The sequence below is a fragment of the Podarcis pityusensis genome (genome assembly GCF_964106645.2).
Source record: "Podarcis pityusensis genome assembly, chromosome: 9".
NCBI lineage: Eukaryota > Metazoa > Chordata > Lepidosauria > Squamata > Lacertidae > Podarcis > Podarcis pityusensis.
The window spans coordinates 76,088,180-76,109,597 of record NC_138034.1 but is presented as its reverse complement, the minus strand read 5'-3'; the positions used below and the strand labels follow the sequence as shown (position 1 = coordinate 76,109,597).

Genomic DNA, 21,418 nt, shown 5'->3' with positions numbered 1-21,418 from the left:
AGAGAGCCTGCTTTTTTAAAGGAGCAAAGCGAGAGAGGAGAGGAGCCTTCTCCCCTTATACCCCTCTTCATTATTAGCAGCATCCTTTTCCACCCAGCCCACGCGTGCTCCTTGTCCCTTGAGTGCTTTTCCTTTCCTCCCCACTTAAGACGTGGTTACAAAGCATGGATCCACATGGATCCTCAGGATTTTTGCATTGGGCTACTCCAAACTCACCGTCAGATCACATGTCTGTGGCCACAGCATGAACCACAAAAATCATACATCCACTGTTTCGTTTAGAATATTTTTTTTCTAGTTTTCCTCCTCTAAAAACTATGTGCGTGTTATTGTCGGGTGCGTGTTATAGAGCGAAAAATACGGTAGAATATTACGTCCGTTTATCACAGTCTAGTGCTTCTCCTGCTCACCTCCCTAATGTTAAGAGGGTCTCTTCTCCAGTCTTCATGTGGGGAGGCAGAAAAAGGTCCTCCTTTCCTTCCACTCTGCAGTTTAAATCTGAAATCTTAGGCGAAGTATTGAATCCAGAGCTCAGAAACTGATCGCGCTAATGAAATTCCCTGTCGCAAAATGCGCCTAGAACAATGGGAGCTTCGAACACTGTGCTATCCCATATCAAAACTACCACCAAAGCCTACCTGCATCCTAAATGGCTCACCATACTCCACCCACAAATTCATTATAAGCCCTCAATATTATGCCCATGTACTTCATCAGGACTCTTCCTTTACTGGGCCGTTTCTCCAATGTCGCTCCACCAGGTGCCAAAAATCCTGCTGGCCAGGTTGACTCATTTTTCTATTTTGCATTCTCATTTTGTTTTTCTTATGTTGTGAGCTGCCCTTGATCTTTGAAGGAAGGGTGGCATACAAATTTAATAAATAAATTTCTATACATCTTTTTCTATCTTCTCATTCACATTCCCTTTGATTTTATTCATTTGTTCTGCTTCCCTAAACATGGAGACCACCAATAATTAAATATAGATATTTAAAATGTCTCTCTGTGTGTGTGTTCGTTTGTTTGCTTGCTTGCTTGCTTAAAAGTATTGCAATCTGCTTTTAGTTATTTTGGTAAGAAAGTGACGAATACGTTTAATAAAAAGAACAAATAAATCAAGAGAGGACAAACACATCCACAAACTCCCCTTTTCATATTTGCTCATCGGTGGCAGGCAATCAAGGATATCCAGGCCAACTTGAGGCCTCCCCGAATGAGATACCTTTCATAACTGTGTCCACCTTCTTACCTGACTGCACCCAATTGACTGTCGGTCTGGGCGGCTGCACAAAGATCTCCTCGCACATCTCCTGGCTGCACCAGTAACGTCTCTTCAGTCAGCTCTGTCCCATCCTTTGGTACCTCCCCCTAAACTGGCTGTGGCAATGGCCAAATTTGCATAACCCCTTCAACCCCACAACAGGAGCCCCGTGGTGAAACCCAGCTCCAAGCCAGCCAGCCCCACCACTGTGAAGGTGAGTGCCAGATTCTCACCTGCAGATATCTCCGCTGGAAGATTCTGCTTCGGAGGTCTTGCATCTTCCTTCTGAAGCCATGGCACGGTGAACAAGCTCGAGGTGAACAAGTCCCCTTTACTACCTGAAGCCTCCGATCTTTCCACGCAGGCTGCAATATCAAGCAACGGTGGTTTAGTAGCCATTCTACTAGATTTGGAAGGTTTCTTACTCGCTACCCACTCTGTGGCCTCCAGCGGACCTCATGTCTGGCCCTCTTTGAAAGAAGAATCCTGAGGCTGTTTGGTGGGCTGCTTTTGAGCTTGGCTTCCTTGCCTCCTGCTCCCTTCTCAAGATGCCATCGCAATCCCTCTACTATGCAAGTAACTGCAGGAGGGGGCATACACAGATCCTAATCTGACCCACAAACTGGATAATTACACATTAACCTGAGGCCTTTTGCATGAAGAGCAAGTGCCCTCTCTCACATTTTAGTTTTATGTCAGGGGGTTGTACGCAGGTGCCTAGCTGTTCCAAGAATTCCTACATTACAGACGTGGCCCTAAACCTGGGTAGCTAATTTCTGGCACCCCAAAGGTTGCTGGACTTCAAGTCCCAACAGCCCTGGCCAGCAAGGCTAAGAAGCGAGGATGATGGGAGTTGCAACTGAGCATCATCAGGGGAGGCCAGCTTAGCCAGCCAGCCACCCTCCCTGCCCAAATATCTTAGGTCACCAATAGTCAAGAAATCTGCTCCTTTCCTTTCAGAAAGGAACCCTTGTGCTCCCAAAATCTGTGCCACCTGAATTCAAGTCCCTATAGCAGTTGCATACAGATCTTCACAGCAGCCTGCTGGGTTCGCTGCGCCTTTTTGTTCATGATAAACCACATTAATACCATTTAAAAACTCCTGTCCAACCCCAATACTTTCTAAATTTTGTATCATAAAACTCCAATACATGTTGTCAAAGGCCTTCTCCGCATCAATAAACATTAACATTGCTTTACAATTTTTCTTGTTTCTAACTTTTCCAAAATATCAACTATATTCCTAATATTATCTTTCATATAGTTTTTGCCTATAGTTTTTGACATTAGATCTATCTTGATCTTGTTTTGGAATCAGGGTTATATAAGCTTCCTTCCAGGTTTTGGGTGCGTTGTCCCCTCCTATTACCTTATTGCAAACTTCTACCAATGACTGAATAAGCCAATCTTTCGTAGTCTTATAGTATTTTGCTGACAATCCATCTGGTCCTGAGGCTTTGCCAAGTTGCATTGAATTTATTGCACTTTCGACCTCCTGCCGTGTAATTAAACCATTTAGTAGGATCCTTTTACCTTCAGGAATCTTCTGCAAGCCATTAGTTTTAATAAACTGCTCAATTTTGACCTTGTCTTCTTTACCATTTTTATACATTTGTTTGTAATACTTCTGGAAACATCTTCTTATCTCCACAGGGGTCTCCACAGACTTTCCTTCTGATACAGTATTTGTAATAGTACTTTGTTTCTGTCTTTTTTTTAACTGCCAAGCTAAGAGTTTCCCACATTTATATGTAAATTCAAAATTCCTTTGTCTCATCAGTCTTAATTTCCATTCTATTTCTTGGTTTATAATCTGTGAATACTGGATCTGTAAGGCTTTAATTTTCTTTTGTATCTGCAAATTCGTTGGATTACTTCTAATGTTCTTCTCTTTCTTTTAATTGGTCCAAAATTTTATCTTTCTTTTCATTTTGTATCTTTCTCTTAATTGAATTTTGTTGAATGAGGAATCCTCTCGTTAATGCTTTACTTGCGTGTGAAATGACTCTTTTTCCATTCCAAAAGTCATAGTCATCTCAAAATAGTCATTTAGAGTCTTTTGGGCCTTATTGATTATTTGCCCATTCCTCAACAAATCATCATTCATCCTCCATCTGAAAGATCCCTGTAAAAACAATTTCACTTCCATATATACTGCATAGTGATCTGAACAGATTTTGGGGCAAATTTCCATTTTTGTTACTCTGGGAACCAAGTCTCTGGATACCTATAAATAGTTGATTTTCAAAAATGATCAATTTGCATCTGCATAGAATGTGAAGTCTTTTAATTTGGATTTCTAATTCTTCATATGTCTGACAAATCAAATTTATCTGTTATGTCAAAAAATGTCTTCGGTAGTCTGCCAGCATTCAGTATTTTTTGTCTCTGAGTCCTGCCCATTAGAGTTGATGCAACTCCATTCAGAGCGTGGTGGATTGAGGGAAAGCATAAGGAGAAAGGAAGAAAAAGAAAAAGACTATAAAAAGACTATAACTACATCTATTTCTGTGGCGGGGAAAATATAGACGCCTCGGATTTACTGCAAACACATCTCGGACTTACTGTAAATATACTATCCCCCTGCTCTTCGGGATTTTTGATATGTAGGAGAGATTGAATGTTTGTGAACCAAGATATTGTGCTATCTCAAGAAACAGCGTTACTTTGAAGAGACTTGGTGACCTCTAGTGGCGAGACTCAGATTAACTGATTTACAACTTTTTGCTTCCACCCGCTTTTTTGTTCCCTCCTTTTTTTCATCTTACCTCACTCCTCTCCCTACCAACTTTACTTCTCTCTCTATTAACTCCAGCCTGTGTGTCTATTTGACTGGAGGAGTATTCTGAGTGGTTAAAAAGCTCCGCTGGGAGAGAACCATATATTGAATGAATGGTAAATATTTGGGTGGGAGATAGCAATTTCATGCAGTTTAAACAGTAAAAAAAAAAAAAAAGAGGGGGGAATTGGAGGAGGGAAATATAAGTGAAGGTGCTATATGAAACAGGGGGAACAAGGAAAATATAAGAATACAAGATGTCATATACGGTGAAGAAAGGTACGAATGGGGGGACTCCCGGAGAAAGGAGGGGGTCTAAGCAAGAAACAGATTCTAAGGCGGATATTGTAAAGATGCTAGTGGAGATTAAACAGAGTCAAAATAATTTAGAGCACAAGTTAGAACAAGTGGATAACAAAATTGGAAATATGGATAAAAAGATTGATGAAACTGTTAGTGAACTTAAAGGCCAGATAAAAGAAGTATTTAGGAGAACGCAAAATGTAGAGGAAGGGATAAAGAAGACAAGATTGGAATTAAAGGATATCAAACGGGACAAGGAAAGGATTAAAGCCGAAATGTTGGATTTAAATAAAGCACAAGAGGAGATAAAAGATGTTATAGCAATGAATGAACTCCGGCAGAGAGAGGCGAATCTCAGGTTGAGAGCAGTTCCGGAGATACAAGGTGAAAATATTAAAGAAAGATTGATAAAAGAATTAGCAGATTGGATGGACATACCAGTAGAAGAAATGGCTAATAATGTGCAGAATGCATTTAGAATGCGTGCTAAAACAATAAGAGCGAAAAAATTCATAGGTGATTGTTTGATTACATTTAGGGATAAGGAAGTGAGAAATAGGATTCTACAAAAGAACAGGGAAAAGAGGCTGAACATAGGGGGAAACTACATAATCATCTTTAAAGATATCCCAATTAGATTACTTAAACGAAGAGACTTTTATAAACCACTAGCACAGACATTGAAGAAGAATAGAATTGAATTTAGGTGGGAGTTCCCCGAAGGAGTATCATTTGAGTACAGAGGCAAAAGACATAGGCTGGTAAACTCAGAAGAAACTGGGAAATTTTTGAGGAAGTATAAGGAGCTGAAATCTGAGGAGGGTGGAGCAAAAGAAGCAGAGGGAGGATCACCAAGAGATATAAGAACAGAGGACGAACAGGAAGCGAGCGGAAGTAGATCGAACGAAGAAGAAGAAGGGGAGGAAGAAAACACAGAAAACTTATAAGGGAAAAAAGAGAGGAAAAGAAGGGAGAAAAAAGAGAAAAGTCAGGTGAATGCCAGGCATTATGGGGTTAAAAATCTTGAGTTGGAATATTAATGGAATGAATGAGAAAAAAAAAAGGAATAAAATTGAACAATTCTTGAAAAAGAAAAACCTGGATATCATCTGTCTTCAAGAGACGCATGTGGCTAAAAGACATAAAAAACTGTTAATTAATAAAAGATTAGGAATTGAATTCGAATCTTCTGATAGAGAAAAGAAGAGAGGGGTGGTGCTGTACATTAAAAATAAGATTGAAGCCAAACAAATATTCAAAGATGAGGAGGGGAGAATGGTAGCGGTTCGAATTAATTGGCAAGGAGAGAATTTGGTTGTGATTGGAATATATGCGCCAAATGGCAATAAGACTGATTTCTTTAAAAATCTCGAAGGGAAAATCTCGGAATATATGGATCAGAAAATTATTTTAATGGGGGACATGAACGGTGTGGTTTCCCTAGATGCGGATAAACTTAGGGAAGGAGTAAGCAAAGAAGGGAAACTACCAAAATCTTTTTTCTCAATGGTGAAAAATTGTAATTTGATAGATATTTGGCGTCTTAGACATCCATTAGGCAAACAGTATACCTTTCACTCTGAGCCACATCAGTCGATGTCACGGATAGATCAGGTTTGGGTATCGAGTGAATTGTGCCCCAGGATCAAACAAGTAGATATAAAACCGAGAGTAATTTCTGATCACAGTCCGATAGAATATGAATTGGAGAGTTTCGAGAGAAGAACCTTCAGATGGAGATTAAAGGAATACCTCCTAGATGACCAGGAAATTGTAGAGAATGCGCAAAAAAAGCTAACAGATTACTTTGCGGATAATTGTGACAAAGGTACAAGCATTAATACAGTTTGGGATGCAAGTAAAGCTGTAATAAGAGGATACTTTATTCAACAGAATGTGATTAAAAATAAGAATAGAGAGAAAGGAAAAGAGATAATCTTAAAGCAGATTATGGACAGTGAACAAAAATTAATTCGGAAACCTAACTGTCAGGAAACAAAAGAAAATATCAAAATTTTGCAAGCCCAATTTGCCACAATAATAAACAGAGAAGTAGAGTGGAATATAAAAAGACTAAGACAAAAGAATTTCGAATTTTCAAATAAATCTGGTAAGTGGCTTGCATGGCAAATTAAGAAAAGGAAAGAACAAGGTACAATAAATAGAATTATAAGAGAGGGAGAAGAAGTAACTGACCCAAAAGGAATCAGGAACGAGTTCCTGAATTACTATAGAAGCCTTTACAAAAATAAAGAGAGAAATAATTTAAGGAGGATAGAGAGATTTTTGAAAAATAAAATGGTGCAGAAAATCCCAACGGATAAGAAACAACGACTAAACGAGCCAATCGAAATAGAAGAGATAGAGGAGGTAATTAAAGATCTAAAGAGAGGGAAGGCTCCGGGACCCGATGGATTTACAGCGGGCTATTATAAAGAGATGAAATCTGTTTTGATGAATCCCTTGAAGGAGACTATGAATAACATCTTAAGAAAAGGGGAGATTCCGGAGACCTGGAAAGAGGCATATATTACCTTTATCCCAAAACAGGACGCAGATCTAACCCAGGTTAAAAACTATAGGCCGATTTCGCTGCTAAATACGGACTATAAAATCTTTGCAGGAATTCTGGCGAGAAGACTGAAGTCTCTACTGGTAGAAACTATCCACAAAGATCAAGCTGGTTTCCTTCCCGGCAGGTATATGAGAGACAATATAAGAAACATAATTAATATGTTAGAATTCTTATCTGTCAGGATTGATAAACAAGTAATAATGATGTTCGTGGACGCAGAAAAAGCGTTTGATAATGTAGTGTGGGACTTCATGCTGAAGAATTTGGAACATATGGAAGTGGGCAAAGATTTTTTCAATGGTGTAAAAGCGATATACACAGAGCAAAAAGCTAAATTGATCATAAATAACATCGTGACAGAAGAAATAAAGATACAGAAAGGTACAAGACAGGGATGTCCACTCTCCCCGCTGCTATTCATAATGGTATTAGAAGTACTTCTGAATTCAATTAGGCAAAACGGGAAAATTAAAGGAGTAACAATTGGACAAAATGCCTATAAGATTAAAGCATTTGCAGACGATCTAGTAATAATGACGGAAGACCCAATAACTACAATAGAAGAAATTTTAAAGGAGATAGACCAATTTGGGGAAATGGCAGGCTTCAAATTAAACAAGAGGAAAACGAAGATGATGGCTAAGAACGTCGATCAAAGTGTAATAGAGACAATCCAACACCAATCACAGATAGAGGTGGTTAGGAAAGTGAAATATCTTGGGATTTGGCTTACGCCCAAAAATATAGATTTATTTAAAAATAATTATGAGTCGGTGTGGAGAGAAATAAGAAAAGATTTGGAAGTTTGGGGAGGACTGAGACTGTCCTTTTGGGGAAGGATTAATACTATTAAGATGAATATATTACCGAGGGTACTATTCCTATTTCAGACTATCCCCATAATTAAGGGGAGCCGAACATTTAAAGAATGGCAAAGAGTGCTTTCAAGATATATCTGGCAGGGCAAAAAACCTCGGATAAAATTTAAATTGTTGACAGATAGAAGGGAAAGGGGAGGATTTGCCCTGCCAGATTTGAGACTGTATTACGAGGCATCATGCCTCTGCTGGATAAAAGACTGGGTCAAACTAGTGAATAAGGAGCTACTCGATTTAGAGGGCTTCGACAATAGGTTCGGCTGGCATGCCTACCTATGGTGTGGCAAGAGGAAAGTGCATAAGGGGTTTGAGAATCATATTTTTAGAGGTCCACTTATTGAAACATGGGAAAGGTATAAAAACATACTAGAACCTAAAATACCGCACTGGCTCTCACCCCTTGAAATGATGAGTGTCAAGAAAATCAATATGAGAAGTGATTGGGCAACATATGGTCAACTGTTAATGAAAGATGATGGGAAATGGAAACTAAAGCCATATGAGCAGGTTAAGGAGTATGTGTATGATTGGCTCCATCACTTCCAAGTAAATGAGATGTTTAGAAAAGAGATCAAAGATAGAGGGTATGCAGATAAAGAATCAAAATTTCAGATGGAAATCATAAACAACGATGTGAAAATAATATCTAAAATGTATAAGATACTGCTGGATTGGAATTTGGGAGACGAGGAAGTTAAAACAGTGATGATTGGATGGGCTAGAGACGTGGGTCACAACATACAATTTGAGGATTGGGAGAATCTATGGAAGGAAGGTTTGGATTTTACGGCGTGTATAACGCTGAAAGAGAACGTTATGAAGATGTTTTACAGGTGGTATATAACACCTGCGAAACTATCGAAAATGTATAAAGTAGATAGCAAGTGCTGGAAATGTGAAGAGAAGGAGGGCTCCTTTTACCACATGTGGTGGGAGTGTGGGAGAGTGAGAGAATTCTGGGAAAAAGTATACAATGAACTAAAGAAGGTGTTAAAATATACGTTTATAAAAAAACCTGAAATTTTCCTGTTGGGGATATTAGGGAACGAAATAAAAAAGAAAGATCATAAATTTGTATATTATGCAGTTACAGCAGCAAGGATAACCCTCGCCAAGAAGTGGAAAAAACAGGAAATACCAACAATAGAGGAGTGGAGATTAAAGTTACTAGACTACGCGGACTTAGATAGATTGACGGGAAAGATTAGACATCTAAGAGACCAAAAGTTTATCAAGGAATGGGGAAAATATGTAGATTACCTGGAACATATTAGCAAAGGACAAATAACGTTAAGGGGATTCAGAGAAGTACTGTGAAAGACTAAGAGTTATTGTTTAATGAAAATAGAGGAAGAGAAATGTATAATGACAATACAAACCAGGTAATGCGTAATTTTGATTTCTACTACGGAAGATTTACGGACGAGCTGAAGGAAGCCCAGAAAGAGATGACAATGTAAAATCGTAGGTGAAAACTTCTTTATTGTGTATATTGTTTATTGGTTTTGTGTTTTGTTGTTGTTTTTCTTTTTGTCTGTTGTATGTGATTTTCCTTTTCTGTTTTTTTTTTTCTCTTTGAAAAATCAATAAATATTTATCTGCAAAAAAAAAAAAAAAAAAAAAGATCTCTCATTAGAATATATAATCCAAGTAGTCCAGAAGCTTAGGTCAAAGGCCTGGACACGATGCCTTATGAGGAACGGCTAAGGGAGCTGGGCATGTTTAGCCTGGAGAAGAGGAGGTTAAGGGGTGATATGATAGCCATGTTCAAATATATAAAAGGATGTCTGTCACATAGAGGAGGGAGAAAGGTTGTTTTCTGCTGCTCCAGAGAAGCGGACACGGAGCAATGGATCCAAACTACAAGAAAGAAGATTCCACCTAAACATTAGGAAGAACTTCCTGACAGTAAGAGCTGTTTGACAATGGAATTTGCTGCCAAGGAGTGTGGTGGAGTCTCCTTCTTTGGAGGTCTTTAAGCAGAGGCTTGACAACCATATGTCAGGAGTGCTCTGATGGTGTTTCCTGCTTGGCAGGGGGTTGGACTCGATGGCCCTTGTGGTCTCTTCCAACTCTATGATTCTATGAGGTGCCAAAAATCCTGCTGGCCAGGTTGACTCATTTTTCTATTTTGCATTCTCATTTTGTTTTTCTTATGTTGTGAGCTGCCCTTGATCTTTGAAGGAAGGGTGGCATAAAAATTTAATAAATAAATTTCTATACATCTTTTTCTATCTTCTCATTCACATTCCCTTTGATTTTATTCATTTGTTCTGCTTCCCTAAATATGGAGACCACCAATAATTAAATATAGATATTTAAAATGTCTCTGTGTGTGTGTGTGTGTGTTTGTTTGTTTGCTTGTTTGCTTGCTTGCTTAAAAGTATTGCAATCTGCTTTTAGTTATTTTGGTAAGAAAGTGACGAATGTGTTTAATAAAAAGAACAAATAAACCAAGAGAGGACAAACACATCCACAAACTCCCCTTTTCATATTTGCTCATTGGTGGCAGGCAATCAAGGCTATCCAACTCGAGGCCTCCCCGTATGCGATACCTTTCATAATTGTGTCCACCTTCTTACCTGACTGCACCCAATTGACTGTCGGTCTGGGCAGCTGCACAAAGTTCTCCTCGCACATCTCCTGGCTGCACCAGTAACGTCTCTTCAGTCAGCTCTGTACCATCCTTTGGTTTTGTTGTTGTTTAGTCGCGTCCGACTCTTCGTGACCCATCCTTTGGTACCTCCCCTTAAATTGGATGTGGCAAGGGCCAAATTTGCATAACCCCTTCAACCCCACAACAGGAGCCCTGTGGTGAAACCCAGCCAGCCCCACCACTGTGAAGGTAGGTGCCAGATTCTCACCTGCAGATATCTCCGCTGGAAGATTCTGCTTCGGAGGTCTTGCATCTTCCTTCTTCTGAAGCCATGGCACGGTGAACAAGGTCGAGGGAGTTAAGTCCCCTTTGCTACCTGAAGCCTCCGATCTTTCCACGCATGCTGCAATATCAAGCCAAGGTGGTTTAGTAGCCATTCTTCTTGATTGGGAAGGCTCACCATACTCCACCCACAAATTCATTATAAGCCCTCAATATTATGCCCATGTACTTCATCAGGACTCTTCCTTTACTGGGCCATTTCTCCAATGTCGCTCCACCAGGTGCCAAAATTCCTGCTGGCCAGGTTGACTCATTTTTCTATTTTGCATTCTCATTTTGTTTTTCTTATGTTGTGAGCTGCCCTTGATCTTTGAAGGAAGGGTGGCATACAAATTTAATAAATAAATTTCTATACATCTTTTTCTATCTTCTCATTCATATTCCCTCTGATTTTATTCATTTGTTCTGCTTCTCTAAATATAGAGAGCACCTATAAGTAAATATAGATTTAAAATGTCTCTCTCTGTGTTTGTGTGTCAGCTCTTCAGTCAGCATTGTCCCATCCTTTGGTACCTCCCCCTAAACTGGCTGTGGCAATGGCCAAATTTGCATAACCCCTTCAACCCCACAACAGGAGCCCCGTGGTGAAACCCAGCTCCAAGTCAGCCAGCCCCACCACTGTGAAGGTAAGTGCCAGATTCTCACCTGCAGATATCTCCGCTGGAAGATTCTGCTTCGGAGGTCTTGCATCTTCCTTCTGAAGCCATGGCACGGTGAACAAGCTCGAGGTGAACAAGTCCCCTTTACTACCTGAAGCCTCCGATCTTTCCACGCAGGCTGCAATATCAAGCAAAGGTGGTTTAGTAGCCATTCTACTAGATTTGGAAGGTTTCTTACTCGCTACCCACTCCGTGGCCTCCAGCGGACCTCATGTCTGGGCCTCCCTCCTGTTTGGAAGAAGAATCCTGAGGCTGTTTGGTGGGCTGCTTTTGAGCTTGGCTTCCTTGCCTCCTGCTCCCTTCTCAAGATGCCATCACAATCCCTCTACTATGCAAGTAACTGCAGGAGGGGGCATACACAGATCCTAATCTGACCCACAAACTGGATAATTACACATTAACCTGAGGCCTTTTGCATGAAGAGCAAGTGCCCTCTCTCACATTTTAGTTTTATGTCAGGGGTTTGTACGCAGGTGCCTAGCTGTTCCAAAAATTCCTACATTACAGACGTGGCCCTAAACCTGGGTAGCTAATTTCTGGCACTCCAGAGGTTGCTGGACTTCAAGTCCCAACAGCCCTGGCCAGCAAGGCTAAGAAGCGAGGATGATGGGAGCTGCAACTGAGCATCATCAGGGGAGGCCAGCTTAGCCAGCCAGCCACCCTCCCTGCCCAAATATCTTAGGCCACCGATAGTCAAGAAATCTGCTCCTTTCCTTTCAGAACGGAACCCTTGTGCTCCCAAAATCTGTGCCACCTGAATTCAAGTCCCTATAGCAGTTGCATACAGATCTTCACAGCAGCCTGCTGGATTTGCTGTGCCTTTCGCTGCTCCTTTTACGGCTGATGTAGGAAATCTCCAGCCAACAAGCTTATTCTGTCCCGGCACAGGCCTCAGTTTGACCTGTGACACTGTTTTCCCCAAGTCTCACCCACCAACCTCACACCTGAAGTCCCATGCCATGGAGTGGCAGATCACCTGCTTTGTGTTCAGAAGTTCCCAGGTTCAATCCCTAGCAGCATCTCCAGATAATAATAATTAGATTTATATACAGTGGTACCTCGGGTTACATACGCTTCAGGTTACAGACTCCACTAACCCAGAAATAGTACCTTGGGTTAAGAACTTTGCTTCAGGATGAGAACAGAAATCGTGCTCTGGCATCGTGTTGGCAGCAGGAGGCCCCATTAGCTAAAGTGGTGCTTCAGGTTAAGAACAGTTTCAGGTAGTAACAGACCTCCGGAACGAATTAAGTACTTAACCCGAGGTACCACTGTACTGCCTTTTAACAAGTGATATCAGGATGGTTCACAAGATAAAAGAACAAATAAGTAATTAAAACAAAAACAACGAAACAACAACTATTTATTTCTTCTACCCTGCCCATCTGACTGGGTCGCCCCAGCCACTCAGTGCAGCTTCAACAAAAATACAGTGTCAAACATTAAAAGCTTCCCGATACAGGGCTGCCTTCAGAATTCCTATCTCTTTGACAAGCGACAGGAAGGTGTTCCACAGGGCAGGCACCACTACCGGGAAGTCCCTCTCCCTGTTTCCCTGCAACTTCACTTCCAGCAATGAATGGACTGCCAGAAGGCCCTCGGAGCTGGACCTCAATGTCCAGGCCGAGCAACAGGGGTGAAGCCACTCCTTCAGGTATACAAGGCTGAGGCCGTTGGGCTGACGGCATTCCATGCCTGAAACCCTGGAGAGCTTCTGCCAGTCAATGAGGCAATATTACGCTAAATGGACCAGTGGTCTGACTCAGGATGATGCAGCTTCCAGACCAAAAGGTTCCGGGTTCAGTTCCGAGCATCTCCAAAAAGGGCTAGGAGAGACTCCCTGCCTGAAGCCACCAGTCCGTGCAGACCATTTTTTCTCAAACTTGAATTCCCAGCAGCCATTGGACTACAACCCCCACCATCCCTGATCACTGGTCCTGCTAGCTATGGATGATGGGAGTTATAGTCCAACAACAGCTGAGAATTCAAGTTTGAGGAATAATGGTATAGAAAATACTGAGCTCAGGTGGATCCAACATTGCCAAGAGTTGAGCTCTATGCCTTTCTGTGTGCCCAAGTTATTCTCGCCCAGCTGCTGGATAACATCTGGAGGCACCAGCCGCTCCCAAATCATGCATGTCCTCCTAACCCAGCCACATGTGCCGCCTGTGACCCAGCCCAAGGTGGGATTCTCTCCCAGACGCCAGCATGCGCTTCCTTGCACAGCACACAACTGTGTCCAGAAAACCTTACGTGCAGGGGTTGCAACTAAACAGAAACAAAGTCAACGTGATGCCACCACGTACCCCTTTGTGTGCAGTCTATATAGCTCAGTTGGTAGGCCATGAGGCCCTTGATCTCTGGTGCATTTACAATCCTCTTCAACAGGGGTCAGCAAACCTTTCCAGCAGTGGGCCATTCCACCGTCCCTCAGACCGTGTGGTGAGCCGGACTATATTTTGAGGGGGGGGGGGGAGTCAGAATTCCTATGCCCCACAAATAACCCAGAGATGCATTTTAAATAAAAGGACACATTCTACTCATGTAAAAACACGCTGATTCCCAGACCATCCGAGGGCTGGATTGAGAAGGCGATTGGGCTGCATCCGGCCCCTGGGCTTTGGTTGCCTACCGCTGCTCTTCAATCACCCAGACTGGTGACCTGCAAGCAAATCTCTGACTCCCCTCTTGTCCATGGCAGTGTTGGCCTATGTCAAGAATAGAGGATCCTGGTGCCATCCAGGTGCTGTGAATGGAATCATAGAGTTGGAGAAGTCCCCAAGAGTCCTGTAGTCCAACCCCTGCAATGCAGGACTCCCAGCTCCCATCATCCCTGATCCTTAGCAAAATATCTAGATTTGATACTATCCACAAACTATGTGCTAAAGAGAACTGGAGGATTAATAAATTCTCGCAAGCCTTTCCGTAATCAGTTACCATACTTGGAACACATGTAGCTTGCTGTTCGGCAAAACCTCAAACCACAATATAAGCAACATGTGCTCTGACTTCATTACTTCCGTTTCCTTGAGAATCGCTTGCTTCTCCATCAAGCTGTATTTGAAGCACAAGAGATCCATCCACAGCAATGAGAACACCTAAACAGCAATGCGCCAGCTCTCCTGGCACAGCTCTTGAAGCCTCAACTAGCATTTTTCCTCACTGGCCCAAGTGCCAGCATAGTGAAGTGGTGAGAGTGCTGGACTAGGGCCAGGGAGACCCGAGTTCAAATCCCCACTCAGCTTTAAACTCAGTGGGTGATGTTGAAGAAGAGGAAGAAGAGTCTCAAAGCGGCCAACATTCTCCTTTCCCTTCCTCTCCCACAACAAACACTCTGTGAGTTGAGTGAGGCTGAGAGACTTCAGAGAAGTGTGACTGGCCCAAGGTCACCCAGCAGCTGCATGTGGAGGAGCAGGGAATCAAACCCGGTTCACCAGATTACGAGTCCACTGCTCTTAACCAGTACACCACACTGGCTCTCAGGGTTGTTGTGGGGTGAAATGAGGAGCAGCAGAACCATGTATGCCACCTTGAGCTCACTGGAGCATAGAAATGTAGCCACAAATCAGTAAAATCACATACCACTGTGTATTTGGTATGCCACAAAAGAAACCAGTCGCCCGGACCAACGGATTGCAGAAAACATCCCTGCACCCTCTGGGGAAATTAATCCTGTGTCCAGTCAGGCTTCCCCTGCGCAACTCTGTTCGAGAGCTGACCTGGCAGGAATAGCAGAGTAGCAGCGGTCCTGCATCCGTGTGAGATGAGGGATAAATCAAGTCCAAAGACAGATCAGTTCTTATCTCTAGAAGCGTTTATTTACAAAGCAATAAATCCATCAGAGCTTTCCGGCATCTTTCTCCCGTGCTCTCCAAAAGTACACACTGTCTCTCTGCAGCCTTAGCTGCATCTCGTCTCAGTTAGAATCGAAAGCAAGTCTCTGAACATACACAGACTCTGACGCACTTCCCTGCATCAAGCTCCTCCCAGATACAGGACACCACGGAGTTTTAACCCTGTCAGTTCCAAACTCCACACACCCTAGAAGCAACAGCACAGGTGTGTTCACCACTACCAGAGAAGCCGGCTGGATCTCAGGGCAGTCCTAAACCTGAGCAGGGACTGTGCATTATATCACCAATGCAAGTCCTGACGGATATCTCCAACACAGAACAACCTCCCTCTACAGCCAGACCCACGCTCAGCCCCCTTCCCGACAACTCCTCACCTGAGCAAGGAGGAACGACTCCTGGCACCACTTCCTGACTGCTCTCCTGCTTCTTTTCTTCGCTTCCTGCAGGAATACTTAACTGGGGGCTTGGGCCAGCCACACTTGGGCTTTCCCGCACACTTGAGGCCTCCTTGGAGGCTAAGGCAGCTTGCACCACCTGGGTTGCAACCAGCTGCATCATGGAGACAAGGGATGCTGGATCGATCTGCACAACAGGGGGCAAGCTTGTTCCTTGGGTGAGTCCAGCACCCACTGCGCCTCCAGGCTGCAGCAGCGACAGGGCCTGCAAGACACTTTGTTCTACAAGAGGCGTCAACGACGAGCGCAACTGATCTTCACGTTGGCGGTCTCCTTGTTCCTGCGTTGCTGCCTCCTTCTTGGGAAGCTCCTGGTGGCCAGGGTTTGTCTGCAGCGGATGGTCTGACTTGTTGGGTGGTTGTTCTGCCACATCAGATTTGGATGGAGGTTGCCGGTCTCCTTGCTCCTGCGTTGCTGCATCCATCTTGGGCAGCTCCTGATGGTCGGGATTTGTCTGCAGTGGATGGTCTGACTTGCTGGGTGGTTGTTCTGCCACATCAGAGTTGGCTGGAGGTTTTGCCACATTAGATTTGGCTGGTCTCCTTTTTCCTGGTTTCCTTGTCATGGTCTTCTTCCTGGTCTCCTTTTGCTGGTCTCCTTGTTCCTCCATTGCGGCCTCCATCTTGGGCAGCTCCTGATGGCCAAGATTTGTCTGTGGTAGATGGTCTGACTTGGGTGCGAGTTCTGCCACATCAAATTTTTCTGGAGGTTGCTGGTCTCCTTGTTCCGGCGTTGCTGCCTCCATCTTGGGCAGCTCCTGATGGTTGGGATTTGTCTGCAGTGGACGGGCCAACTTGTTGGGTGGTTGTTCTGCCATATAATTTTTGGCTGGAGGTTTTGCCACATTAGATTTGGCTGGTCTCCTTTTTCCTCCTTTCCTTGTCCTGGTCTTCCTGGTCTCCTTTTGCTGGTCTCCTTGTTCCTCCATTGCGGCCTCCATCTTGGGCAGCTCCTGATGGCCGAGATTTGTCTGTGGTGGATGGTCTGACTTGGGTGCGAGTTCTGCCACATCAGATTTGCCTGGAGGTTGCCGGTCTCCTTGTCCCTGCGTTGCGGCCTCCTTCTTGGGCAGCTCCTGATGGCCGAGATTTGTCAGTAGTGGATGCTCTGACTTGTTGGGTGGTTGTTCTGCCACATCAGATTTGGCTGGAGGTTGCTGGTCTCCTTGTCCCTGCGTTGCTGCCTCATTCTTGGGCGGCTCCTGATGGCCGGGATTTGTCAGTAGTGGATGCTCTGACTTGTTGGGTGGTTGTTCTGCCACATCAGATTTGGATGGAGGCTGCCGGTCTGCTTGTTCCTCCATTGCGGCCTCCATCTTGGGCAGCTCCTGATGATCGGGATTTGTCTGCAGTGGATGGTCTGACTTGCTGGGTGGTTGTTCTGCCACATCAGATTTGGCTGGAGGTTTTGCCACATTAGATTTGGCTGGTCTCCTTTTTCCTTGTTTCCTTGTCATGGTCTTCTTCCTGGTCTCCTTTTGCTGGTCTCCTTGTTCCTCCATTGCGGCCTCCATCTTGGGCAGCTCCTGATGGCCAAGATTTGTCTGTGGTAGATGGTCTGACTTGGGTGCGAGTTCTGCCACATCAGATTTTCCTGGAGGTTGCCGGTCTGCTTGTTCCTCCGTTGCTGCTTCCTTCTTGGGCAGCTCCTGATGGCTGGGATTTGTCTTCAGTGGATGGTCTGACTTCTTGGGTGGTTGTTCTGCCACATCAGATTTGGATGGAGGTTGCCGGTCTGCTTGTTCCTCCGTTGCTGCTTCCTTCTTGGGCGGCTCCTGGTGGCCAGGATTTGTCTGCAGTGGATGGTCTGACTTCTTGGGTGGTTGTTCTGCCACATCAGATTTGGATGGAGGTTCCCTGGAGCTTCCTGCTTCTGCAGACGACGCTAAAGAGGGGGAGAAAAAGCAAGTGGCTCATTATTATTATTATTATTATTATTAGTAGTAGTAGTAGTAGTAGTATTGATTAAATTGGTATACCGCCCTCCATCCATACATCTCAGGGCAGTTCACAACATAAAAATACAAGATTTAAAAACCCAAAAGATACAAAATGGAACCAATACCCGCCCCCCTGCAGTTCATCAACGCTCTATTGCAACAACTTCAGGTCTACCTTTGGCAACAATACTGCAGGGAAACAGCAGAATATCTCCCCTGATCCTTGGTCACTGCTGAATTTGCAACAAAGTTCTACCCTGCATAGCATGAGTGCAAGAAGATCATTGTACTAAGCAACTGTAAAAAACTGAGACCAACCAACATCCCCTTTTGAAATGGGTTGCAGAGTCACTCACACAATCCAATATAGGAACAGGCTTGGTCTCCTTGGCAGGCATTATATTGACACAATGACAAAGCCAGGAGAAAAACCCCAGAACAGAACAAACTATCGTATTTTTCGCTCTATAGGACACACTTTTTCCCCTTAAAAAATGAAGGGGAAATGTGTGTGCGTCCTATGGAGTGAAGACGCCATAGCCCCGCGACCCTCTCCCAGCTGGAGAGGTGACGCGCGGCTATGGCAGGAGCCTCTCCACTGCGCCTTTCCACTGCTCCCTGACCTGCTCTTTGGGGCTGGTGGTGGGCTTCCCCCCGCCAGCCCCAAAGAGCAGGTTGAAAGGAACCTGAAGCCTGGAGAGCGAGAGGGGTCAGTGCACACCGACCCCTTTCGCTCTCCAGGCTTCCAAGGTAGCCGCCTGAACGGCACCTTGTTTTAGAGCGGGAAAACAAGAGGGGGAAAGTTCTCCCCCTCTCTGCGCAGCGCCTCCTGCCGCTTCAATGAAGGGGCGCTGGGCAGAGAGGGGGAGAGTTTTTTTTTCTTGTTCTCCCGCCTCTAAAACAAAGTGCGTCCTATTGTCCGGTGCGTCCTATGGTGCGAAAAATACGGTATTCACTGAGCCAAAGCCACTGCAACACGCCTGCCAATATCACACACATAATCCTGCTTACAAAAAGACAAAGGCCAGTTACTGAAGCATCTGTAACATCCACCTTACCTGGAGATCTAGTTGATTTTCTGAGTTCTCTCTTCTGGCTAAAAGAGCTTTGAGAACTCGAGCTGGGGGAGCTTGGTCGCTCTGAAGACCTGGACCGACATCTGGGGCTCCTAGATCGTGACCGTTTTCTGCTGTGGGGCCCAGGGCTCCTAGATCGTGACCGAGTCTGACTCGAGGCATGGCCAGATATTGAGAGCCCTGAAGCGTTCGGGTTAGAACTGGTAGAGCATGGCATTGGAATATGTTTTTCCTTCTTGTCACCTTCATGTCTACAAAAGGCAGAAAAAACAGGATTTGAATGACTTCTCTTTTTCAAATGTAAAAGGAGAAATCAGATCTGCCAAGATGTTATTGTTGCAAATGGAAATCAAATAGAAATAGGAACTCTCGGGGTTAAAGCTAAAAGCATCAAAAGTCTACAGAATACGGCTGATGGGCCTGCAGCATCCAATGATAAAGGAACTCAGATGCTGGGAACAGAATGCCCAGCTTCATACCAGAAAATTATGGCTGCACTGGGAATGGCTACCTGCCTGCTAGTGGCTGAGCTGCAGTGCAACCCACAGCTGCTCAGCCAGCTGGCCCCTGGAGCCTTAGAACGAAGACCTGCAGTCTGAGTTAAGCAGCTCCTACATGTACGGGGTCAGTGACAACCAGTAACCGGGGGTGGAAAATATTATCTGGGGGGGTTGGTTACTTTTTCTGCAGAAGTGTTCTTTGTTACATGGTTCCTAAGAAGGAATGAAGGGGGGCCAACTGCAGATACTTGCAGTTTTCAGTTTTGAGTTTTCTCTATTAAATACAATGAAAGACCAGAATTAGATCACAGATCACTTTCCTGGGCATCAGAAAATGTCCCAGTGCAGAATGCCCTGATGCAAATTTCCCATTCAAAATGTCTCTGAAAACCCATACCATTGGGGAGAACAGGGAATTGAGATTACTGCAGCCTAATTCTCATTACTGAATATTCATGTTGAGATTAAAAGTTACCTCTGTAACGAAGAGCATTCTTCTGGATTCCAGTCAGGATGCCTATTTCAAGAAAAGCCAACAAAACAGCTGTGTTATTCATTTGACACAGTACACGTACTCCATTCCATTATCATTCAGGCAAGTTTCTAAAACTGTCAAGTACTTCTCTCCCTTTTGTCCAAATTATTGATCTCTTACTACTGATCTTCTGGGGATGTTTAAAGGTGATTCTATGAGGGTTCCCTGACTCTTTGACCCAGTATTCCAAAAGCTCCCTGGCATGAGATTCAGGTCCCAGCTCCTCCAAGAACTGGTTTGTCCTGAAGCCACCCCTCGTAAAACTCTGCTCATGCTCCACAGGCATCTAAAAGCCACAGAACGCAAGCTGAGATGCCTCTGAGCTTCTGCCTTCTTCCCTGGTTCAGCTCCACAATCGCCCTACAGACCACTTATACAAATTCATGCAGAACAGAACCTAGAGCAGGCACCGTTCCTTCAAAGGTGAGCTCCCACAACTTCCTTGGCTGAGGTTTGTGGCAAGGCATGTAAGCAACGGCTCTGCCGCTTTTAGCAAAGCCCTGAGCTATCCAAGAAGTCATTTCCAAACCATTTCAAATCCTCAATCTATTCCCAATAAATTAAAATGAAAGGCCTTACCGCTGGCGTAGCTCATCACATTTCTCGGAGTGTGCAGCAGTGCGCACGTGCAGATTCCAGCCCTACAGGGAGGGAGGGAAGAAATCAGCATGAGAACACAAAAAAGCCTGGCTGCTAGATGAGAACAAAGCGTCACCTAGTCCAGCATCCCGTCTCCTGCGGCCGTCAGCCAGATGCTTCTGAGAAACCCACAGAAGGGCCCTCCTCTGCTGCTGCTGCTGCTACTACTGCTGCTTCTCTCAGCAGCAACTATATTTTTTTAAAAAAAACATAGCGGTATACATTTTTTATAACAATAAAACACTAAGTTCCACTTAGTGATATGCCCAATACCCATTGATGGGGCTTCCATCTATAAAACTGCATAATCTCATCATTTAAGGTTATGAGAGTCCGTGGCAGTGCTCAAAACTAGCCAGGGTCCAAGCACATTTTGCACCTGGCTACCAGAGACTTACAACCAAGTGGAGATGCCTGGGTGCCAGGATGGCGCCTGACGTCTCCACAACCTGGAGGTGCATGCCTGGGGATCCTTGGAAGAAGTGATAAAAGAATTGAAAAGAGGGAAAGCACCGGGCCCAGATGGGTTTACATCGAGTTACTATAAAGAAATGAAAGACACATTGATGACTCCGTTAATTGACGTGATGAATAACATCCTAAAGGAAAGAGATATCCCAGGCACATGGAAGGAGGCATTTATCACAATAATTCCAAAGCAAGATTCGGATCTAACCCAAGTTAAGAATTACAGACCCATCTCTTTATTAAATACGGACTATAAGATCTTTGCCGGAATCCTAGCCAAAAGACTAAAAAAGATACTAACAAAAATTATACACGAAGACCAAGCGGTTTTTTTACCGGGCAGGCAAATAAGAAATAACACAAGAAGTATAGTTAATCTAATTGAATATCTATCTGATAGATGTGATAAACCAGCCAGCCTAATCTTCGTAGACGCGGAGAAAGCCTTCGATAATGTAGTCTGGGATTTCATGTTGAAAAATTTGGAAATTATGGAGGTGGGCCAAGAGTTTTTAAATGGTATAAAGGCAATCTATACAGAACAGAAGGCGAGACTGAT

The 21,418-nt window shown here is 44.0% G+C and overlaps 1 protein-coding gene across 7 annotated transcripts in view; it reads right to left on the bottom strand.

Annotated features, from left to right (window-relative positions):
• LOC308485248 (uncharacterized protein) overlaps window positions 1-16,536 on the bottom strand; it is a 37,174-nt gene extending 20,638 nt beyond the window's left edge. For 5 of the 7 annotated variants that reach the window (XM_081020837.1, XM_081020834.1, XM_081020839.1 and 2 more), the window contains exons 1-4: window positions 15,622-16,536; window positions 11,380-11,511; window positions 10,661-10,795; window positions 1,495-1,626 (exon numbers count right to left, since the gene is read on the bottom strand). In XM_081020837.1, the coding sequence (XP_080876963.1) occupies window positions 1,495-1,626; window positions 10,661-10,795; window positions 11,380-11,511; window positions 15,622-16,519 (1,297 nt within the window). In that variant the 5' untranslated portion in view covers window positions 16,520-16,536. The remainder of the gene's footprint in view (window positions 1-1,494; window positions 1,627-10,660; window positions 10,796-11,379; window positions 11,512-15,621) is intronic. The other 2 variants (XM_081020840.1, XM_081020838.1) reach the window with 2 other exon arrangements.
• Window positions 16,537-21,418: the final 4,882 nt, after the last annotated feature.